Source organism: Ctenopharyngodon idella, chromosome 1 (genome assembly GCF_019924925.1).
Source record: "Ctenopharyngodon idella isolate HZGC_01 chromosome 1, HZGC01, whole genome shotgun sequence".
NCBI lineage: Eukaryota > Metazoa > Chordata > Actinopteri > Cypriniformes > Xenocyprididae > Ctenopharyngodon > Ctenopharyngodon idella.
This window is the reverse complement of record NC_067220.1, coordinates 33,058,446-33,075,895: the sequence shown is the minus strand read 5'-3', so window position 1 is coordinate 33,075,895 and position 17,450 is coordinate 33,058,446. Positions and strand designations below refer to the sequence as shown.

The following is a 17,450-nucleotide window of genomic DNA, read 5'->3' as shown; positions in this document are numbered from 1 at the left end:
CAGTGTGCTGAGAGGGGGGGGGGGGGGGGGGGGAGAGAGAGAGAGAGAGAGATAAATGAAAGATGATATAAAAAAAAATCAAGCTTATGCAATTAGTCTACTGAAAGGCAGCAGTAGGGTGGGGGTGGGGTTGGGGGGAGATAAGTATTTTATTCTATAAAAACTTCTCAGGAACAAGCATGTGACAAACTGTCAGTAAGTGAGAATGACCCATTTAGCTTGAGGTAAAATGTGCAAGCATTTCATTTATTAGTTCTTCTTCATTGATTGCACTATATAGTGTCAGCTCTTCCAAAAGTTTTATTTTAGGAGGCACTGTAAGGATGACTTGAGGAATGTAAAACAAAGTGCTTGCAGAGTTTTCTATTATCATTATTATTCATTATTAAATTACATTATTGTAGAAATAATATATTTATATGACATAAATGTGACCCTGGACCACAAAACCAGTCATAAGGGTCAATTTTTTTGAAATTGAGATTTATACATCATCTGAAAGCTGAATAAATAAGCTTTCCATTGATGTATGTTTTGCTAGGATAGGAAAATATTTGGTTTGAGATACAACTATATGAAAATCTGGAATCTGAGTGCAAAAAAAAAAAAAAATCAAAATATTAAGAAAATCACCTTTAAAGTTGTCCAAATGAAGTCCTTAGCAATGCATATCCACTCACAAAAATACATTTTTTATATATTTACGGTAGGAAATTTACAAAATATCTTCATGGAACATGATCTTTACTTAATGATTTTTGGCATAAAAGAAAAATACATACAATGCATTGTTGGCTATTGCTATATACCCATGCGACTTTTTACCCAGATTTCTGAGAGCTTCAGTTAGCAATGTAAATTATATAACTTATTGGTAAAGAGCTTACAGAAATCAGAGTAAATATAATGATTCTGTAACATATAAAATAATTTTATATATGGAAGCAAACTCCTTAACTTTCTGAATAATTATTAGTCCCTTGTTGTAATTTTGCTATTACTAAGGAAGTACAGTACTCAGCAGCTTTGAACTTGTGCCTGTTGATACATTTCTCATTGAGTAACATGACAAGGGTTGCAAATTTCCCGAATCAAAAAATGTTTTTAAATCAAAATCCTTTTACTAAAACTTTTTTTTTTTAATTGACAAGGGTTTATGTGAGTCATATGATGGATTTCTTAAGCCCAACTTAACCAAGGTCTTTAAAAAATGTAAGAATGAATAAAATGTAAAAAGTACATAAAAGCAAGACCTGCCAAACCAACAAATAGATGTGTAAATAGTAGGGTTGTAACAATACCCTCATGTCACGATTCGATACATATCACGATACTGAACTCACGATACGATATTATTGCGAAACTCCAAGACATATGGTAAAAGGATAATAAAAAAAAGCTAAATTTGGTATTACACTGGGAGTGGAAATGAATAGGTTTGGACTTGGTGCTGGTAACCCAGTGCACAGGACAATGGTGACACCAGAATAAAAATATTCATGATTCTAACGCTGAAACACAGATTTATTTTAGACGAATATGCTTGCACTCTGTCACTGACTAAATATATTTAACATAATGTAGGCCACTTTTTACTGGTAACATAACATTTGGCATTATCAGGACCCATAAATATTCCCCTATTGCATTTTTATAATTATATTCAACATTATATATAGTAGTTTATTGTAGTAGTGAAACACTAAAACTCTGTAAACTTGAATTTTCATTTTGGGTGTACTATACACATCATGTATTGTCACTATCCACGATACGATATTGTTGCATTTTTGTATTGTGATATATTGTGACATGATATATTGTTACACCCCTAGTAAATATGTACTAAATCTTGACCAGCATATGAAGTCGAGCATCTTGTAAGGCCAACCGTGCAAAATGTTGCAAAAAAATACAGAATAAAATCTTACCAGCTGTTCAGAAAGTTGCAGGGTGTTTTTTTTTTTATTCTTTTAATTTTTTTAAAATTCTTTTCTAAATTTCTAAGAAAGTTTGTTCAAATGTCTTTCTTTTGGTCCGATGACAAAGTCTAATTCAGAGGTAAAGTAGTACACAGGCTTTGTAATTAGTCCTGAGGGTTTGTTAGCAGACTACTGTATAACTGAAAACCACTGAAGATGTACTGCTGCAGGAAAGACCTGCAGAGCCTATAGAGTGCAGAATTTGACAAGGCAGTGTGAAAAGGCACTTACAGCGGCGCCTTCGCTGTGATACTTTGACCCCACTCTGATTATTCTTCAGGCTAATGTGTCAAAATGGTTTGCTGCAATAAGAAGAACGAGTGTGATATGCATCCGGGGCACTGACACAAGCGAGTTATGATGTTTTCTGCGTGTAAATTCCATCAGCATGTGTTTGGAGCTTGTGTAACGCTGCAGTCGTATTACAGGCCATTAGAGACTTTCTTTACAAAGCCACTGGGACAGGCACCTGCTCAACTGTAAAGAATACTGCCGCAGCTGCGGTGTTATGACATCAATTGTAATTTACGATAGGCTATGCTGACAGCAAATTATATTGCCTTATATTGTGCTCTCAACATGTCTTATTTGGTGTTCAGAATTTATGTGTAATATTCTGCAATGACACTGAGATACTGTAGCCTTTAAAACAGTAGAATATATACTTTATATTATGGGTGCATTACTATTATATAGGTCTTTAAATTGAATGCGACACTGGATTAACCCCTGCCACCAGTTCATTTATGGGTCAGTCGTGAAGTGGTTTGAAGGCAAATGGAGAATTGTTGTGCTAAATCTGAGCTAACAGACTATGATCGCTGAGACAGAGACAGGACTGATGCACAAATATCATTTCCTTGGATTTCCTCTTGGATTTTTCACAATCAGAAATTTAAGTAACAGAAATAAATATCCTCTTAGTAAATAATATTAAAGTAAGACAATGATGTGTAGTATTTAGTATATTATTTGTACATCTTAACTGCTATTAATAAATTGTGTATGTATGTGTGTGTGTGTATATATATATATATATATATATATATATATACACACACACACTTATCGTTCTGTAGATATCAACATCAGTCACTGAAAACTTTTATCAATCAACCCCCAGTTTCAGAATCCTAATATCTTTATCTATTGCCACTGTTTACAAGAAGGCATGTGCCTAAAATTAAAGTTAGATAGAGCTGATTCATTATTATACAGACTTTGTTGCCATCTAGTGGCTCAAGAAAGTACTGTGGCCTCCTAACATTTTTTATTAGCTTATTGTGGTCCATTATGGAATCCTCATTCAAATATTTATGATAATCCAACTCTAATGTACATTGAATTGTAGAATGTAAAAAAAAAAAAAATAATCCGAAATTGCACAGAAGTTTGTTCTTTTATTTAACTTGATGTTCAGTCCATGTTTGAAAGATAATGTCTTGGCAAAAAAGGGGAAAATGCCTTAATTGTTTTTTGTTTGTTTTTTATGGCTATTTAAAACAGTACTTTTAACACTTTAATGACAGCCTCAAAAGTCATGCACTGAACATCCTTAATGTGCCAGAAAAAGATTAATATACAATATATGCCCTGATAACAGATAACACACTGCAAAAGCCACAGCAATGCTATCATTTACTATGCAATGCTATCCATGTCTAGCTGCCAAACTTTATCAGAGTAAGCTGTTTATAGCTGCTTTTGGAGAATTTGATCTAGTGCTGAAGAAAAATAAAAGAGAAAATAAAAGAAAATACTTCCTCTTACTTTTACAGGTGAATTCTGTTATGATGCCAGTCTGACGCACTACCGATCAAGAGTTTAAAAGAATTACGATTTTTTTAAATGTATTTGGGGGTGAAAAAAAATGCTCTTATGCTTACCAAGGCTGTGTTTATGCAATCAAAAATAGTGTAAATATTGTGAAATATTATTACAATTTAAAATAATTATTTTAAAATGTAATTTATTCCAGTCTTCAGTGTCACATGATCCTTCCTAAATCATTTTAATATATTGAATTGGTGCTCAAGAAACATTTCTTATTATTATTAATGTTAAAAAACAGATTTTGATACATAATTTTTTGTGGGAACCGTGATACCATTCAAAAGTTTAAGTAAGAAAAAATATATATACTTTTATTCAGCAAGGATGCATAAAAAGCTGACCAAAAGTAACAAAAAGGACGTTTATAATGTTACAAAAGATTTCTATTTCAGATAAATGCTGTTATTTTTAACTTTTTATTAATCAAAGAATCCTGTAAATGGTGTCCACAAAAATATTAAGCAACAGAAAATGTTTCCAACATTGATAAAAACATTGATAATGATGATAAGAACCATTATTAATAACCGAGCACCAAGAACAACTGATAATAATTGAGCACCAAATCAGCATATTGATTTCTGATTTCTCATATGATTTCTGAAGGATCATGTGACATTGAAGACTGGAGACTCTATTTTAAAATATATTAAAGGGGTCCTTGATTATGATTTAACTTTTTAACTTTAGTTAATGTTGCTGTTTAAGCATAAACAACATATGCAAAGTTACAACAAAGATACGAAGTTAAATGCAAAGGGAGATATTTTCTTTTACAAAAATCGCTTTTTAAGGACTACAACAAATGGCTGGTAGGGACTACAACAACCTTCTTCCCGGGTTGGTGACATCACAAACCCCAAAATTTGCATAAACCCTGCTCCCGGGAACACGCAACAAAGGGGATGAGGCCATGTTGGGCTGCTTTAGAGAAGCATGCCGTCATTTTACGCTGGACTGCTTCACAAACAAGGGTCAATTTGCTCACAATGCTGGATTTGCACAAAAGAGCTGTTAAAGCTCCGCCCTCTTCTGGAAAGTGGACTGGGAGCAGCAGCTCATTTGCATTTAAAGGGACACACAAAAACAACATGTTTTTGCTCACACCCAAATAGGGGCAAATTTGACAAGCTATAATAAATGATCTGTGGGGTATTTTGAGCTGAAGCTTCAGACATATTCTAGGGACACCAGAGACTGGTTTATTATTTTTGTATTAATTGCACAATATCACTGTTTTAACTTCTTTTTTTTTCTTTTTTTTTTTTTTTTTTTTGATCAAATAAATTCAGCCTTAGTGAGCACAAGAGACTTATTAAAAAATTATTCCAAACTTTTGACTTTTTTGGCTATTTACCAAAGCAGTAATGCTTCACCATTCCCAGTGGTTAGCTGCACATCTAGCATGTCATAAGGAGTTAATGCTATACCATCATGATGACAATCAAGTAAGGCTTGGGTGCAAAAAGTTAGGGATCAGGTTGCTCTCCAATGGTGTCCTGAGGGTCCCTAGTAGTTCCGCAGGAGCCAGGTAGGCGCAGATATGCCTAACTGGCTGAAATAGGCCCACCACCAGGGCTTCTCAGTTCTCTCCTCCCCATTCTCTCCCAGCTCCCTCTGGCTGTCCTGCTCAAACTGATTAAATGGGTCAAAACGTTCATAATTGTCCAGCTCAGGGATGTTAAAGTAGTCAAGAGAGGGTTCTCGTGGGGCCTTCTTCAGCACAAAGTCCACTCTGCCCACCCGAACGTTCCTTGGCATGTTAATGCGCTTGGATACTTTAGAGTAGCCAGAGGCAGCTGCAGTCACAATGTGGACACCTGGATTCAACAATCTCCAGTAATCACCGTCCTCAGCTGTAGAGAGAGACAGAGGCTACATCAACACTCATTTACATCTGCATTATTATTTCAGGTCAATGAAAAGGAACACAAGAGGTTTGTAAAAGTGTGTTGAAGGTTGCATTATGACTTTACAATAAATTGTTACCTGTAGTGATGTCATGTCGCACCCCCCTAACAGTTATTGTGGCTCCTTTAATGCCATTCCCATGTTCATCCTTCACAATGCCCTTTATACCTCTGTGGACCTGCAAGAGTGATGAAGTTGCTATTTACCTCATCTGTTACCATATAGCCATTTAAAATAAGTCTCTCTCTTTCTCAAATATAGATACTAGTGTAGTTAGAAGAGATATAGCCCCACAGATTTCATCTTGTTTTTCTAAGTTTTCCAGGTCTTGTTCTTCCTTTTATGCATGCACTGCAACAATTAAGAAGAAATCTAAAAAAAAAAAAAAAAAAAAAAATATATATATATATATATATAAAAATATATCAAAACAGTCATCCTCTCTTATGAGAATGGACTAGTCCAGTGTGTTGCTGTATCTAGGCGCTATGTTCCTTCATTTAATTTGTTAGATACTGTTAAAAACACTTAAATAAGGTGAGGAATATGGGAAAAAAATATGAAGGATAAATACAACATAACATTTCAAACCATCTAACCAGCTAAATAAAGACAAGACACCCCAGGTGAATATATCACCATACTTCTGATTCATTACATTAAGAATTACAAACATTTTTTGTATTACAAGATTTCAGAAATTATGTTTAAAGGTACACTATATTTAACTTTTGGTCCTCCAGTGGTTAAAAAAACAAAACTCATGTATTTTGTGGAAGAACATTGTTTTGGATGTGCTTGACTATGTGGATGAATATGGTTATCCTACCGCTCATAAAACTTTCACTACTAGGCTTAAAGTGTAAATTCGGCACTTTTCAACCTGCATTGTATTGTTATAATATGGGTAGTATATGTAAATAAATAATGTTTACTCATTCTCTGTGTTACCTGGACCAAGAAATTCACGTTTATTTGTCAGCAAAAGTCCACTGGACTTTTTTAGCTCCACGCTGTTAAAAATTGAAAGTACCATACTGTTTTCCATTAAAAAAGTAATATACCGTGGAAAACAATGCATTCTGGGTAATATTTGTCATTTTTGAGAAAGTAGCCAACAGCAATATACAGTGAATTAACAGTGCTCAAAATCGACACTCAGAGGCTGTTCCAAATCACACCATTCACTACTCACTACATTAGTTTACTAATATAGTCCACTTGAGAGAGTGAATGAAAACAAATGAGTGAATTCAGACACTGATGGACACCTGCTGTTAACAAGCAGAATCACTGAAGGAAAGAGAAACAAGAACAGAAAAAAGAGAAACTCAAGAACTACAGCTGACTTCCAGCCATAGCCTTAGATGAAATCAACTGAAGATAAAAGAAGACATTAAATCTCTCAAGATCTGATTAAACAACTCTACAAAGAGCATTACCAGCTTCACTTATTACTAACCAGACTGACTTCATTTCTGTCATATGTCTACAGAAGTTCTTATTGAGAATCAACAGAGGTTTAGATGTTAATGGTTTATTGTTTCATTTGACTTTTACCATGATGGAGATCAGTGTTTGCTTTAGTTGGGCTCTTGACCCTTGATTTTTGAACATTAGTTTTGCTTCAGTCAATGATGAGCTGAGAAACACTGATGTTATACTGCATGTTGCTTTATTTAAAAGCAGTAACTGTATATTTGCTGATGCAGTGATGATCTCTTTGCTAAGTACTATAGCACATACATGTGCACTTTTGTTAGCTAACGACAGACTGCAATGATTTGAGTTAAAGTCATGTTGTGATTATTTCACTATTACACATTAAATGTTTACAGAAATATTCCTTTTCAGTGGACTCAAATGAAATAAGTTCACAGTGCTAACACCATATAAATACTAGTTTTTAAACTCTAATGTTTTGTAAACAATTTGTTTCCCAAATCAAATGAGTTACCTTCTATGGTATTATTACAGTAACATACTGTAAAAAGGGAGAGCTGTAAATTAACAGTAAAGAGCTGTAAATTAACAGTACACTACTGGTGTCAACCACAGCTGCCAGTATTTTAAAGTTATTTTACAGCAGTGCAGGGCTTTCGTGAAAACTACAGATTATACTTTTGTATTCCCACCCATGGACAGCCTTTAGCCGCTGCCTACAACGTGCTGGATCCTTCATTGGACAGTAACTCACTCCCGCTAAACGTTTACTCTTTGAATTCTTGCAACTGGGAACAATACAAGTCGACACCATTATGATTAAAGTTTGCTAAAAAGTATTTCCTATCAAAGCAAGGCAGTATTTGACTACGGTCAAGTGTATAGGTGCGGCACATCTTCTCATCTCAAAATGACAGTAATTACAACATGCTGTAAACGCAGCATATCCACAGCAGACTGATCGGAGTGGTCTTGGATGACAACATGCCAAGTGCATTAAGGGTGTTAATGTTTTCCTACCCATTTGGCAAAAAGGGAAGACAACAGGTGTCTTTCTCTGTTTTCTCTAGTCAGGTAGCACCAATTTAAAAAAATGTTTTGCCTTTCTAGTTTTATTGAAAGCCCATTTTGCCAGCGTTGAAGTACTCCTTTAAGAGATTTAACCAGTTTAGATGGAAAGGATCTCAAGCTGACTAGCTGAAGACATTACCGTAGCTTTACCCATTAATAGACACGGTACTTCCTTGAAAATAAATTCCAGCACAGCACTACAACAACCATCATGAAATGACCCTTCACAATAGATAATGCTTTACAATGAAGTCTGTTAGAGAGCTACATATGGCAATTTATCTGTTCAATAAAATACCAATAAAATGACGAAACACGCACAGGCGAGTGACGTATGTACACAATTTCATCCCGTTAAGTCTAAAATATAAATTATATATTATACTAGACTTACCGTAGTGAATCAGGGTAAGAAAAAAAATGTTTTGGAAGAAGGATTGATGATGTATCAAATCATTTCAATTTTCTTAATTTTGAACAAAAGAAGTAATATAGTGTACCCTTAAATATGCAAATGAGGCATTATCTAATTAAATATGCACTAATTTGCAGACATTTCAAGAACAGAAATATGAACATTGGGTAAAACCAGGTTCAGAATTCATTTCATTTTGTTGACATATTAGTGCCAAAGGTTTTTACAGAAGGGATTTTGGATATCTATTTTTATGACAGAAAATACTGTAAAGAGTCAGAAAAAAATGTAAATAAATAAATAATATAAACCCCTCGGTAAAAACCTTCAGAATATAGAGAGGAATAAAACTACAAGGTTTGGTGTATGTGCTGTAATTTCTACAGAAGTTGAGATTTTTGTGAGAAAAGATTTTTGTCAGTGCATGAGAAAAACAAATGAACAAATGAGTTCAATGTAGAGAAAATTAAATCAGGCACATATTTAGCATGGCGAGGAAATAAACAAACAAAACAAAGATGAGAGTCTATGCAGTTGCAACTTTGCAATCTACTCTTAGCTCAATGAGCCAACAGAACAGTAAACTCACAGACTCCATGAAGCTGAGCAGTGCCTCCTTATTCCTGAGCCACTCAGGGTAGAGCTCCTCCTCAGAGGGGAATTTATCACAGCCCAACTCCACTGTGATCTCATAACAGTTACTGTGCAGGTAGTTAAAATCTGACATCCCTGATACAATAACACATAGACAGACATAGGAAATAGAGAAGGGCATGTTTGTACAACACATAGACACTAAAATAACACAAACTGGATGCTAAAATGACCTTGTAAAAGTTTTTTCAGAATGTGTCTCCAACTGTGCAGCCAGATGGAGATTTTACATGACATTCATTTATTCACTCTTTTTTGTCTTATTGATAGGTATTGTTGACATATTTAACTTAAAGGGTTAGTTCACCCAAAAATGAAATTTCTGTCCCACACCCGAAAGACTTTTGTCATCTTCAGAACACAAATTAAGATATTTTTGATGAAATCCGAGAGGCTTCTGATCCCCCATAGAAAGCAACATAATTACCACATTCAAGGTCCAGAAAGGCAGTAAAGACATCGTTAAAATAGTCAACTTGACTACAGTGGTGCAACCTTAATGTTATAAAGCAACGAGAATATTTTTGTGTGGAAAAACAAAACAAAAATAACTTTATTCAGCAATTTCTTCTCTTCCCTGTCATTCTCCTATGTAGTTGATGTTGTAAACACAGTGCAGCGCTTTCAGGTTCTACGTCAGAATGTTGACTCATTATTGGCCGGCTTTCATTTTTGGGTGAACTAACCATTTTAATTAAGCCTCAAAGACACAATGATTTTTCTTTAAGGAAAGCGTTTACCTCCAGCAAAGCTATACCACTGTGCTCCATTTGTTATCCCTCCTTTATTGGCAAATGAGGCTCCACATCTCTCTGTGTCATTGTTGGACATTGTGGCATGGGCATCTGCATATATCCTAGCCAACTGCCTAAAGATCTACACACAGGATATGACTTTGTTATGCAAAATAAGTAAGTGCAGGAGCTTCGCCCGGAGAAAAAGTTGGAGGAACATTCAATTGCTCACTTGTTCATCTGGTGTGGGTGAGTACATCCTTTCTTCTTGGGGGTGTCTAGAGAAGTCAAAAGGGTATGATATGACCAGTTCTCCTCCATGTAGACTGGCAGATATAACAAAAGGATAGGATCTTATCCACTTCATTACAGCATAGGTCTCTGGTGCAATTACCTAATAATAAATAAATAAAAATAAATGAACACAAGATGTCATTTCAAAGTTTCTATATGCTCTCTAAATAATATTCTATGTGATTTGTCACTGTATGAGCAAGGTTTTGTCACTATATTGAATCACCGTATTGAACATTACAATAATACAGCAGATTCATATGAAAGTAACGAAACATACAGCGCATCAGGAAAGTATTCACAGCGCTTCACTTTTTCCACATTTTGTTATGTTACAGGCTTATTCCAAAATGGATTAAATTTGTTATTTTCCTCAAAATTCTACAAACAATACCCCATAATGACAACTTGAAAGAAGTTTGTTTGAAATCTTTGCAAATTTATTAAAAATTAAAAATGAATAAAATCGCATGTATGCAAGTATTCACAGCCTTTGCTATGACACTCAAAATTGAGCTCAGGTGCATCCTGTTTCCACTGATCATCCTTGAGATGTTTCTACAACTTGATTGGAGTCCACCTGTGGTAAATTCAGTTGATTGGACATGATTTGGAAAGGCACACACCCGTCTATATAAGGTCACACAGTTAACAGTGCATGTCAGAGCACAAACCAAGCCATTAAGTTCAAAGAATTGTCTGTAGACCTCCGAAACAGGATTGTATCGAGGGACAGATCTGGTGAAGGGTACAGAAAAATTTCTGCAGCATTGAAGGTCCCAATGAGCACAGTGGCCTCCATCATCCGTAAATGGAAGAAGTTTGGAACCACCAGGACTCTTCCTAGAGCGAGCCGCCAGGCCAAAGTGAGCAATCGGGGTAGAAGGGCCTTAGTCAGGGAGGTGACCAAGAACCTGATGGTCACTCTGACAGAGCTCCAGCGTTTCTCTGTGGAGAGAGGAGAACCTTCCAGAAGAACAACCATCTCTGCAGCACTCCACCAATCAGGCCTGTATGGTAGAGTGGCCAGACAGAAGCCACTCCTCAGTAAAAGGCACATGACAGCCCGCACGGAGTTTGCCAAAAGGCACCTGAAGGACTCTCAGACCATGAGAAACAAAATTCTCTGGTCTTATGAAACAAAGACTGATCTCTTTGGCCTGTATAGCAAGTGTCATGTCTGGAGGAAATCAGGCATCGCTCATCACCTGGCCAATACCAACTCTACAGTGAAGCATGGTGGTGGCCGCATCATGCTGTGGGGATAATTTTCAGCAGCAGGAACTGGGAGACAAGTCAGGATCGAGGGAAAGATGAATGCAGCAATGTACAGAGACATCCTTGACGAAAACCTGCTCCAGAGCGCTCTGGACCTCCGACTGGGTCAATGGTTCATATTCCAACAGGACAACGACCCTAAGCACACAGCCAAGATAACAAAGAATTGGCTACGGGACAACTCTGTGAATGTCCTTGAGTGGCCCAGCCAGAGCCCAGACTTGAACCCGATTGAACACCTCTGGGGATCTGAAAATGGCTGTGCACCGATGCTCCCCATCCAACCTGATGGAGCTTGAGAGGTCCTGCAAAGAAGAATGGGAGAAAATGTGCCAAAATAGGTGTGCATAATAAGCTTGTAGCATCATACTCAAAAAGACTTGAGGCTGTAATTGGTGCCAAAGGTGCTTCAACAATTGAGCAAAGGCTGTGAATGCTTATGTACATATGATTTATTTTTTTTTTTTTTTTTTTCAATAAATTTGCAAAATTTCAAACAAACTTCTTTAACGTTGCCATTATGGGGTATTGTCTGTAGAATTTTGAGGAAAAGAATGAATTGAATCCATTTTGGAATAAGGCTGTAACATAACAAAATGTGGAAAAAGTGAAGCGCTGTGAATACTTTCCGGATGCACTGTATATACAAAGGTTATTCAGATATTCACAAAGAACACGAATCAAGTGTATTTTTGTTGTGCAACTGTATGTTTGATAGAAATGGCTTTGCATTCATACTTCTACCTTATTTAACCAGTAGGAATCAGGGATGGGTATGCGGTCACTACGGAAATGTCTGAAGCGACGCCGATTGTAGAAGATGGAGGTGAGGTCAGGGAAGTTGCGGTTCAGATCGAGATTCTGTGCATTGGCCCGACCGCTGGTCCATCCATTGTACTCATGACCCTAAATGTTGCAAATCCCACCAGTAAAAATTCAGGCAAATTTTTAACAGGGTTTCAAAGAGAGTCACTAAATGCGTAAAAACATTTGTATTACCCTCTTTCAATTTACTTCGAAGACATTTGCTACACATCAAACTAAATTACTAATTAAGGAGTTAAACAATTTAACATTGGATGGATCAGAAAGCCAGACATTAAGTAAGAAGGCAAGTGTTAAAAGACTGTAGTCGATGAAAATTTATACAAAGACAGAAAACATCAGAACCAGGCAAAGATACGTCTGTTAGTGTTAAATGAGTAGACCAACACGGTTTTATCCTCTTATTTAAGATTCAGACTAAGATTAGAATTCATTTTTATGTTATCTGAAACAATTTATGTGGAATTCATTTTATTTTTTATAAATACATATTTTTTATAACAATTATTATTAAACATTATTTGAAATTACTTAATTAAATAAATTGTCCAACAGTTGTTTCCAACACAACACATTATATTCTTAAACATCACCCGTGGTGACCAGTAAAAAGATTTTGAGAAGATGTAGATGAATCTATTAGTTTACCAAGCTATTGTTAAAATACTGCTGTGTTATATGACAAACAAATTGCGGGCAATAGTCTATTAGAGTGGTTAGTCAAGGCCTCCCTCTACCAGTTGTCCTTTTCAATTCATAGTTGAATCACTAGACCAATTCTGTGTACCTTTTTTATGTTTGTTTTGCTATGGTTTTTACTTCCTAGGCAGTAATAAACTGTGCCAACATTGAAACACAATTATTCCACAATAGCAAGGGCTGTAGTTGCCTTGATATGGACTTCCTCCGAGGCCTGAACTGTTCTGGAGGACACTCTCTGGTGCAGGGAGCTTGCTATGGTCAGTCAGCCGACAAACAGACAGGCAGACAGACTCAGACAACAAAATATTTACTTCCTGGTAGATGTTTTCGGGGTCATTCCTATCGGCTACCTCAGAAGCGGCAATCTCATAGCCATCAGGATTCATGGAGGGCAGGATATGGATGCGTGTGGTGTTGATGAGGGTCTGAATTCGCTCATTGCCCAGCAGATACTCAGAGCACAGATACTGAGCCAGGTATATCAGCAGCTGTCGGCCGAGAACCTCGTTTCCATGCATGTTTCCAATTAATTTTATCTCCGGCTCCACTAGAGGGCAGTGAAGAGAAAAATGGGAACGGGAATTTAATCAAAGCTGAATTCAGAATAGTATACTAGAATAGTACTCTTACTATTGTTTAGAGCAGAAATAGCAAGAGAAGTATGCTACTCCAAATTCAGATATTGTGTCTGGGAAGGAGATTTAACAGGGGATGAAAAGATGTTTTTCACTCTTGTTGCAGTTCTTTTGTGAAAACTATAGTATTAAATTGTACACTACCAATCAAAAGTTTTTGGGGTGGTAAGATTTTTCAAAAACTTTTGCAAAGACGTTTTTGATTCTCACCAATACTGCATGATCAAATAATACAGTAAAAACTGTGATATTGTGAAATATTATAACATTTTTTTAACGTGTGATTCTATGTCTGTTTAGTTTCATTTTGTTTTCATTCTGTTCCCTGTTCTGCTTTGCCTGAGTTCTGTTCCCTAGTTGGTTTCCTTGGTTATTAATTAGCTCTACACCTGTTCTGTTTTACCTTGATAACCCTGTCTGTGTTTTTAAGCCCTTAGTTTCCTTAGTTCATTGCCTGGTATTGTTGTGTTATACGTGGTTGTACAATTTTTCTCCTGAGTTTTCATGTGCCCATTGGAATGAATTATTAAAGACTGTTTCCTTGAATATCGATCGTTGTGCGCTTCACTACAACCACATGTGACAAATGTAAACAAATGTTAAAATAACGTTTTTCTTTTTAATTTATTTTAAAATGTAATTTATTCCAGACTTGCTACTGCCAATACACAACATGCTGCTGTGAGCAAGTAAGACATGCTGCTGCTGTACAATATAGCATACATGAATTACCTGTAGCAGGTCTATAAAGGATGAGCTGGGGAAGGTGGAGGGCTTCTGAAAGCGCGCTGCAAACTGCTACAGCAAAATGCTGACCAAGTATTTAAAGGATAAACAGCAAGCTCATTGGCTACTGATACAGTAGGAACCAATCAGCTGTGCTCTATAGAGAATAATGTGATTGCAAGCAGATTGAGTTAAGGACCTATTAGCCTGTATTATCTATCTTTATTGTCTATCAGTTTTATGACAGAACTTTGTATGTATTTGAAATATAAATCTTTTGTAACATTATAAATGTCTTTACTGTCACTCTAGATACATTTAATGCATATTTGCTGAATAAAACTCTATCTTTGATTTTTAAAAACTCTTACTGACCCCCAAATTTTAAACTGTAGTGTACCTCATACTCACATAGGTCATGTTGTCCAGGGTTATTAGAGAATTCAATAACCAGTAAGTCTTTTCCTTCCACACTGCGTCCAATGCTGTATGTTTGTGAGATATGAGGGCATTTTGCTGCTGTCTTCTTCAGGATGCTGAACATCTGAGAGTTAGAGTGGTAAGTGAACTGAATGATAGTGGAAAGACCACCATCAGATATGTTGGCGAAGGCCACTTCCTGCTTTTCTGAGGGGAGAAAGTATGTATTTTTCTTAATACATATAAATACTATATAAATAAGCCTACTTTTTTTATGAACTGTAATTTTACTTTAATCATTCCACAACTCTTACCTCTTAGCTCTGACAATGGGTCATAACAACCCTCCTCACTGCCAACAAAGAATCGGTCGCAGTCCAGAAAGTAAGGCCATGCCATTTGTATGGCCTCAAAGGCATGGATACAGCTTTTTTTCACCATCTCACATGTGCTACGGCACGGCTTCATAAGTCTGCCGTCTTGACAACGTGGAGCCAATACGGAGCAGCCCAACAGACGGATGTCTGGAGAACACTCTCCTTTCAGCAGTCCGTGGATCACACTCAAGAGAAGGTACTCTGCGCCCATCTCTAAATCCTGCAGTGAACGGTGGCCCACAATGTTGGGGAATGTGGTGTGGCTGTAGGGCACATCCTGACAGTAACCAAGCACCATCTCTATGCACTGCGCTAGAGACAGGAGAGAAAGGATTTTACTTTAAAATCAGTTTAAGGCTGGTGGAGAATAGAGGAAGAATGTGTCATGGGCAGTGTAGCACTATTTTAATATAATATGGAAACTAAAGAGAATTATATTGGTCCAAGTTCCTGGAATGGAACAGTTTGTGAAATGTCATCTGCAGTGGAATGTTTTTAATACTAGATTTTGAAGGGAGGGCAAAAGAAAGTTTCAAGAAAAGAAATGCATGGCTGCTTTGATTATTTAGCCTATTAGTGGCAGTTTATTAATAAATACCTTCTTACAATGACAGTATGTGACACCCAACATGACAAGACATTACTGCTTCTTTAATTTATCAGATTATTTGGCCTTTATTAAGCAAATTACAGATTGCACCCTATAAGCTCTCTCAGAACTTTTACTTAATCACCCTAAGGCCTTTAAATGCATAATTATGTCTTTCCCTTTCTACAGTGATGTGGACAAGTCCCATCTTGCAGAGCTGTTTGGTATTCACCATACCTTACAGGCTAGAGCTGTGAAACACTAGAAGTCTCTGCACTCTATTTCAGAAAACCAAGCAACTTGATGATATAACAATTGTGTATTACATAGAACTATAGGTAAATGCAGTAACCTGACTCACTATGCACAATGTAATAAAAGGAATACTTACGCCTCTCTCCTGCAGGTGTTCTGCATCTTCCTAAAAAAAACAATAATGCACAGAGGATGTTACAGCTGCTGATGTCGTTGCAAAGCCTGGTCTTTGAAGGCTAGATGGCAGTAGAGTACACAGTGGAAAGAAAGACATCTTTCTGCACGAATATATTGCATGACAGTCAAGCCTTCGCACCCTTGGCGCGTGCATTTGTGAATAAGCAAAACGTTATTTGACCTCTGAGCATTTATACTGCCAGACAAAAGTTTGTAGGCTACACACCCTATCATTCTTTATTATTGCCATTTACACATTTTAAATTAGTAGTACGGTTTATTATTGCTAATATTTTAAGCTAACATTTTTGCTTTTTAGTAAACGCAGCAGTCCATTGCTTGAATTAGCCTACAGTACTGGGCATTCAACTAACCAACTTGATGAGGTGCATCTTATGATGCTTATAAACAGCGTGTTAGGAACTTTTTACTTAACTAATAAAACAAACTATTAAAAAAATAATTGTTTAATATTAATATTGTTGCAATAATAAAATAAAAATATAATTAAATTTAATAATAACAATAAAGTCATTTGTAGTCACAATTTATGCTTACAAAAATCAAAACTGCTTTAATTTTTTTTTAATAAAAAATGTTTTTAAGATCATGAGAAACATGATTTGTGACAAGCAGTGTAGTTATACTGTAAACGTCTCCAATTTTTCCTCACATAAAATTGCATGAGTTAACTGTAGCCTACTAAAGTTGGTGTAACACTGAATGAATGTATAACGTTACCTATTGCTGCTTCTTCCGGTGTACATAGTCGTGGAAAGCACAAGCATGTCGCCAGTGCGCTTAAAAGAATTAAAACCGTGAGCATGTTGTTGTCCATAAACTGAATGATGTGGCAGTCGCTACGACGTACAAAGTTGATCATCTTCCGAAAAGTCCCGCTACCCCCATCGCTTAAGGGAGAGCCTGCACGAGTACCGCTGCCAAATGATCAAATTACAGCAAAAAAGTTTCTCCCGCAGTAGGCGGCCGCTCTTCTGCTGTGTCTGGGACCCACTGTAATTACAGTTCTTTCAGAAAGCCTGACTTCACATTTACCCTTTTTGTGGTATAGACATAAAAATCAATGCCGCGTTTAAAAAAACAAACAAAAACATTTTTCATTTCCAAG

General features: G+C 36.3%; 1 protein-coding gene across 2 annotated transcripts; it reads right to left on the bottom strand.

Moving 5' to 3' along the window:
* Positions 1–3,362: 3,362 nt before the first annotated feature.
* Positions 3,363–17,288, bottom strand: cpz (carboxypeptidase Z). Of its 2 annotated transcripts, none has more exons than XM_051907166.1 (11): positions 17,063–17,288; positions 16,281–16,310; positions 15,238–15,612; positions 14,915–15,130; positions 13,454–13,689; positions 12,360–12,521; positions 10,276–10,437; positions 10,050–10,185; positions 9,245–9,384; positions 5,805–5,904; positions 3,363–5,671 (listed from the first exon to the last, which is right to left on the bottom strand). In XM_051907166.1, the coding sequence occupies exons 1-11, from the start codon at positions 17,202–17,204 to the stop codon at positions 5,325–5,327; spliced, it is 2,046 nt and encodes a 681-aa protein (XP_051763126.1). In that variant the 5' UTR covers positions 17,205–17,288; the 3' UTR covers positions 3,363–5,324. The 2 variants fall into 2 exon arrangements, with proteins under 2 accessions (XP_051763126.1, XP_051763130.1); XM_051907170.1 differs by having other exon boundaries at positions 13,493–13,689; positions 17,063–17,284.
* Between the last annotated feature and the right edge of the window lie 162 nt (positions 17,289–17,450).

What these genes read in the sequence shown, in the direction of transcription:
- cpz (XM_051907166.1), bottom strand. Translation starts at nt 17,204, where the DNA reads ATGATCAACTTTGTACGTCGTAGCGACTGCCACATCATTCAGTTTATG. An exon ending in AACACCTGCAGGAGAGAGGC is followed by an intron (nt 15,613 to 16,280) that starts GTAAGTATTCCT and finishes TCCTGTCTCTAG; the next exon opens with CGCAGTGCATAGAGATGGTG. An exon ending in CCGAAAACATCTACCAGGAA is followed by an intron (nt 12,522 to 13,453) that starts GTAAATATTTTG and finishes TGCAACATTTAG; the next exon opens with GGTCATGAGTACAATGGATG.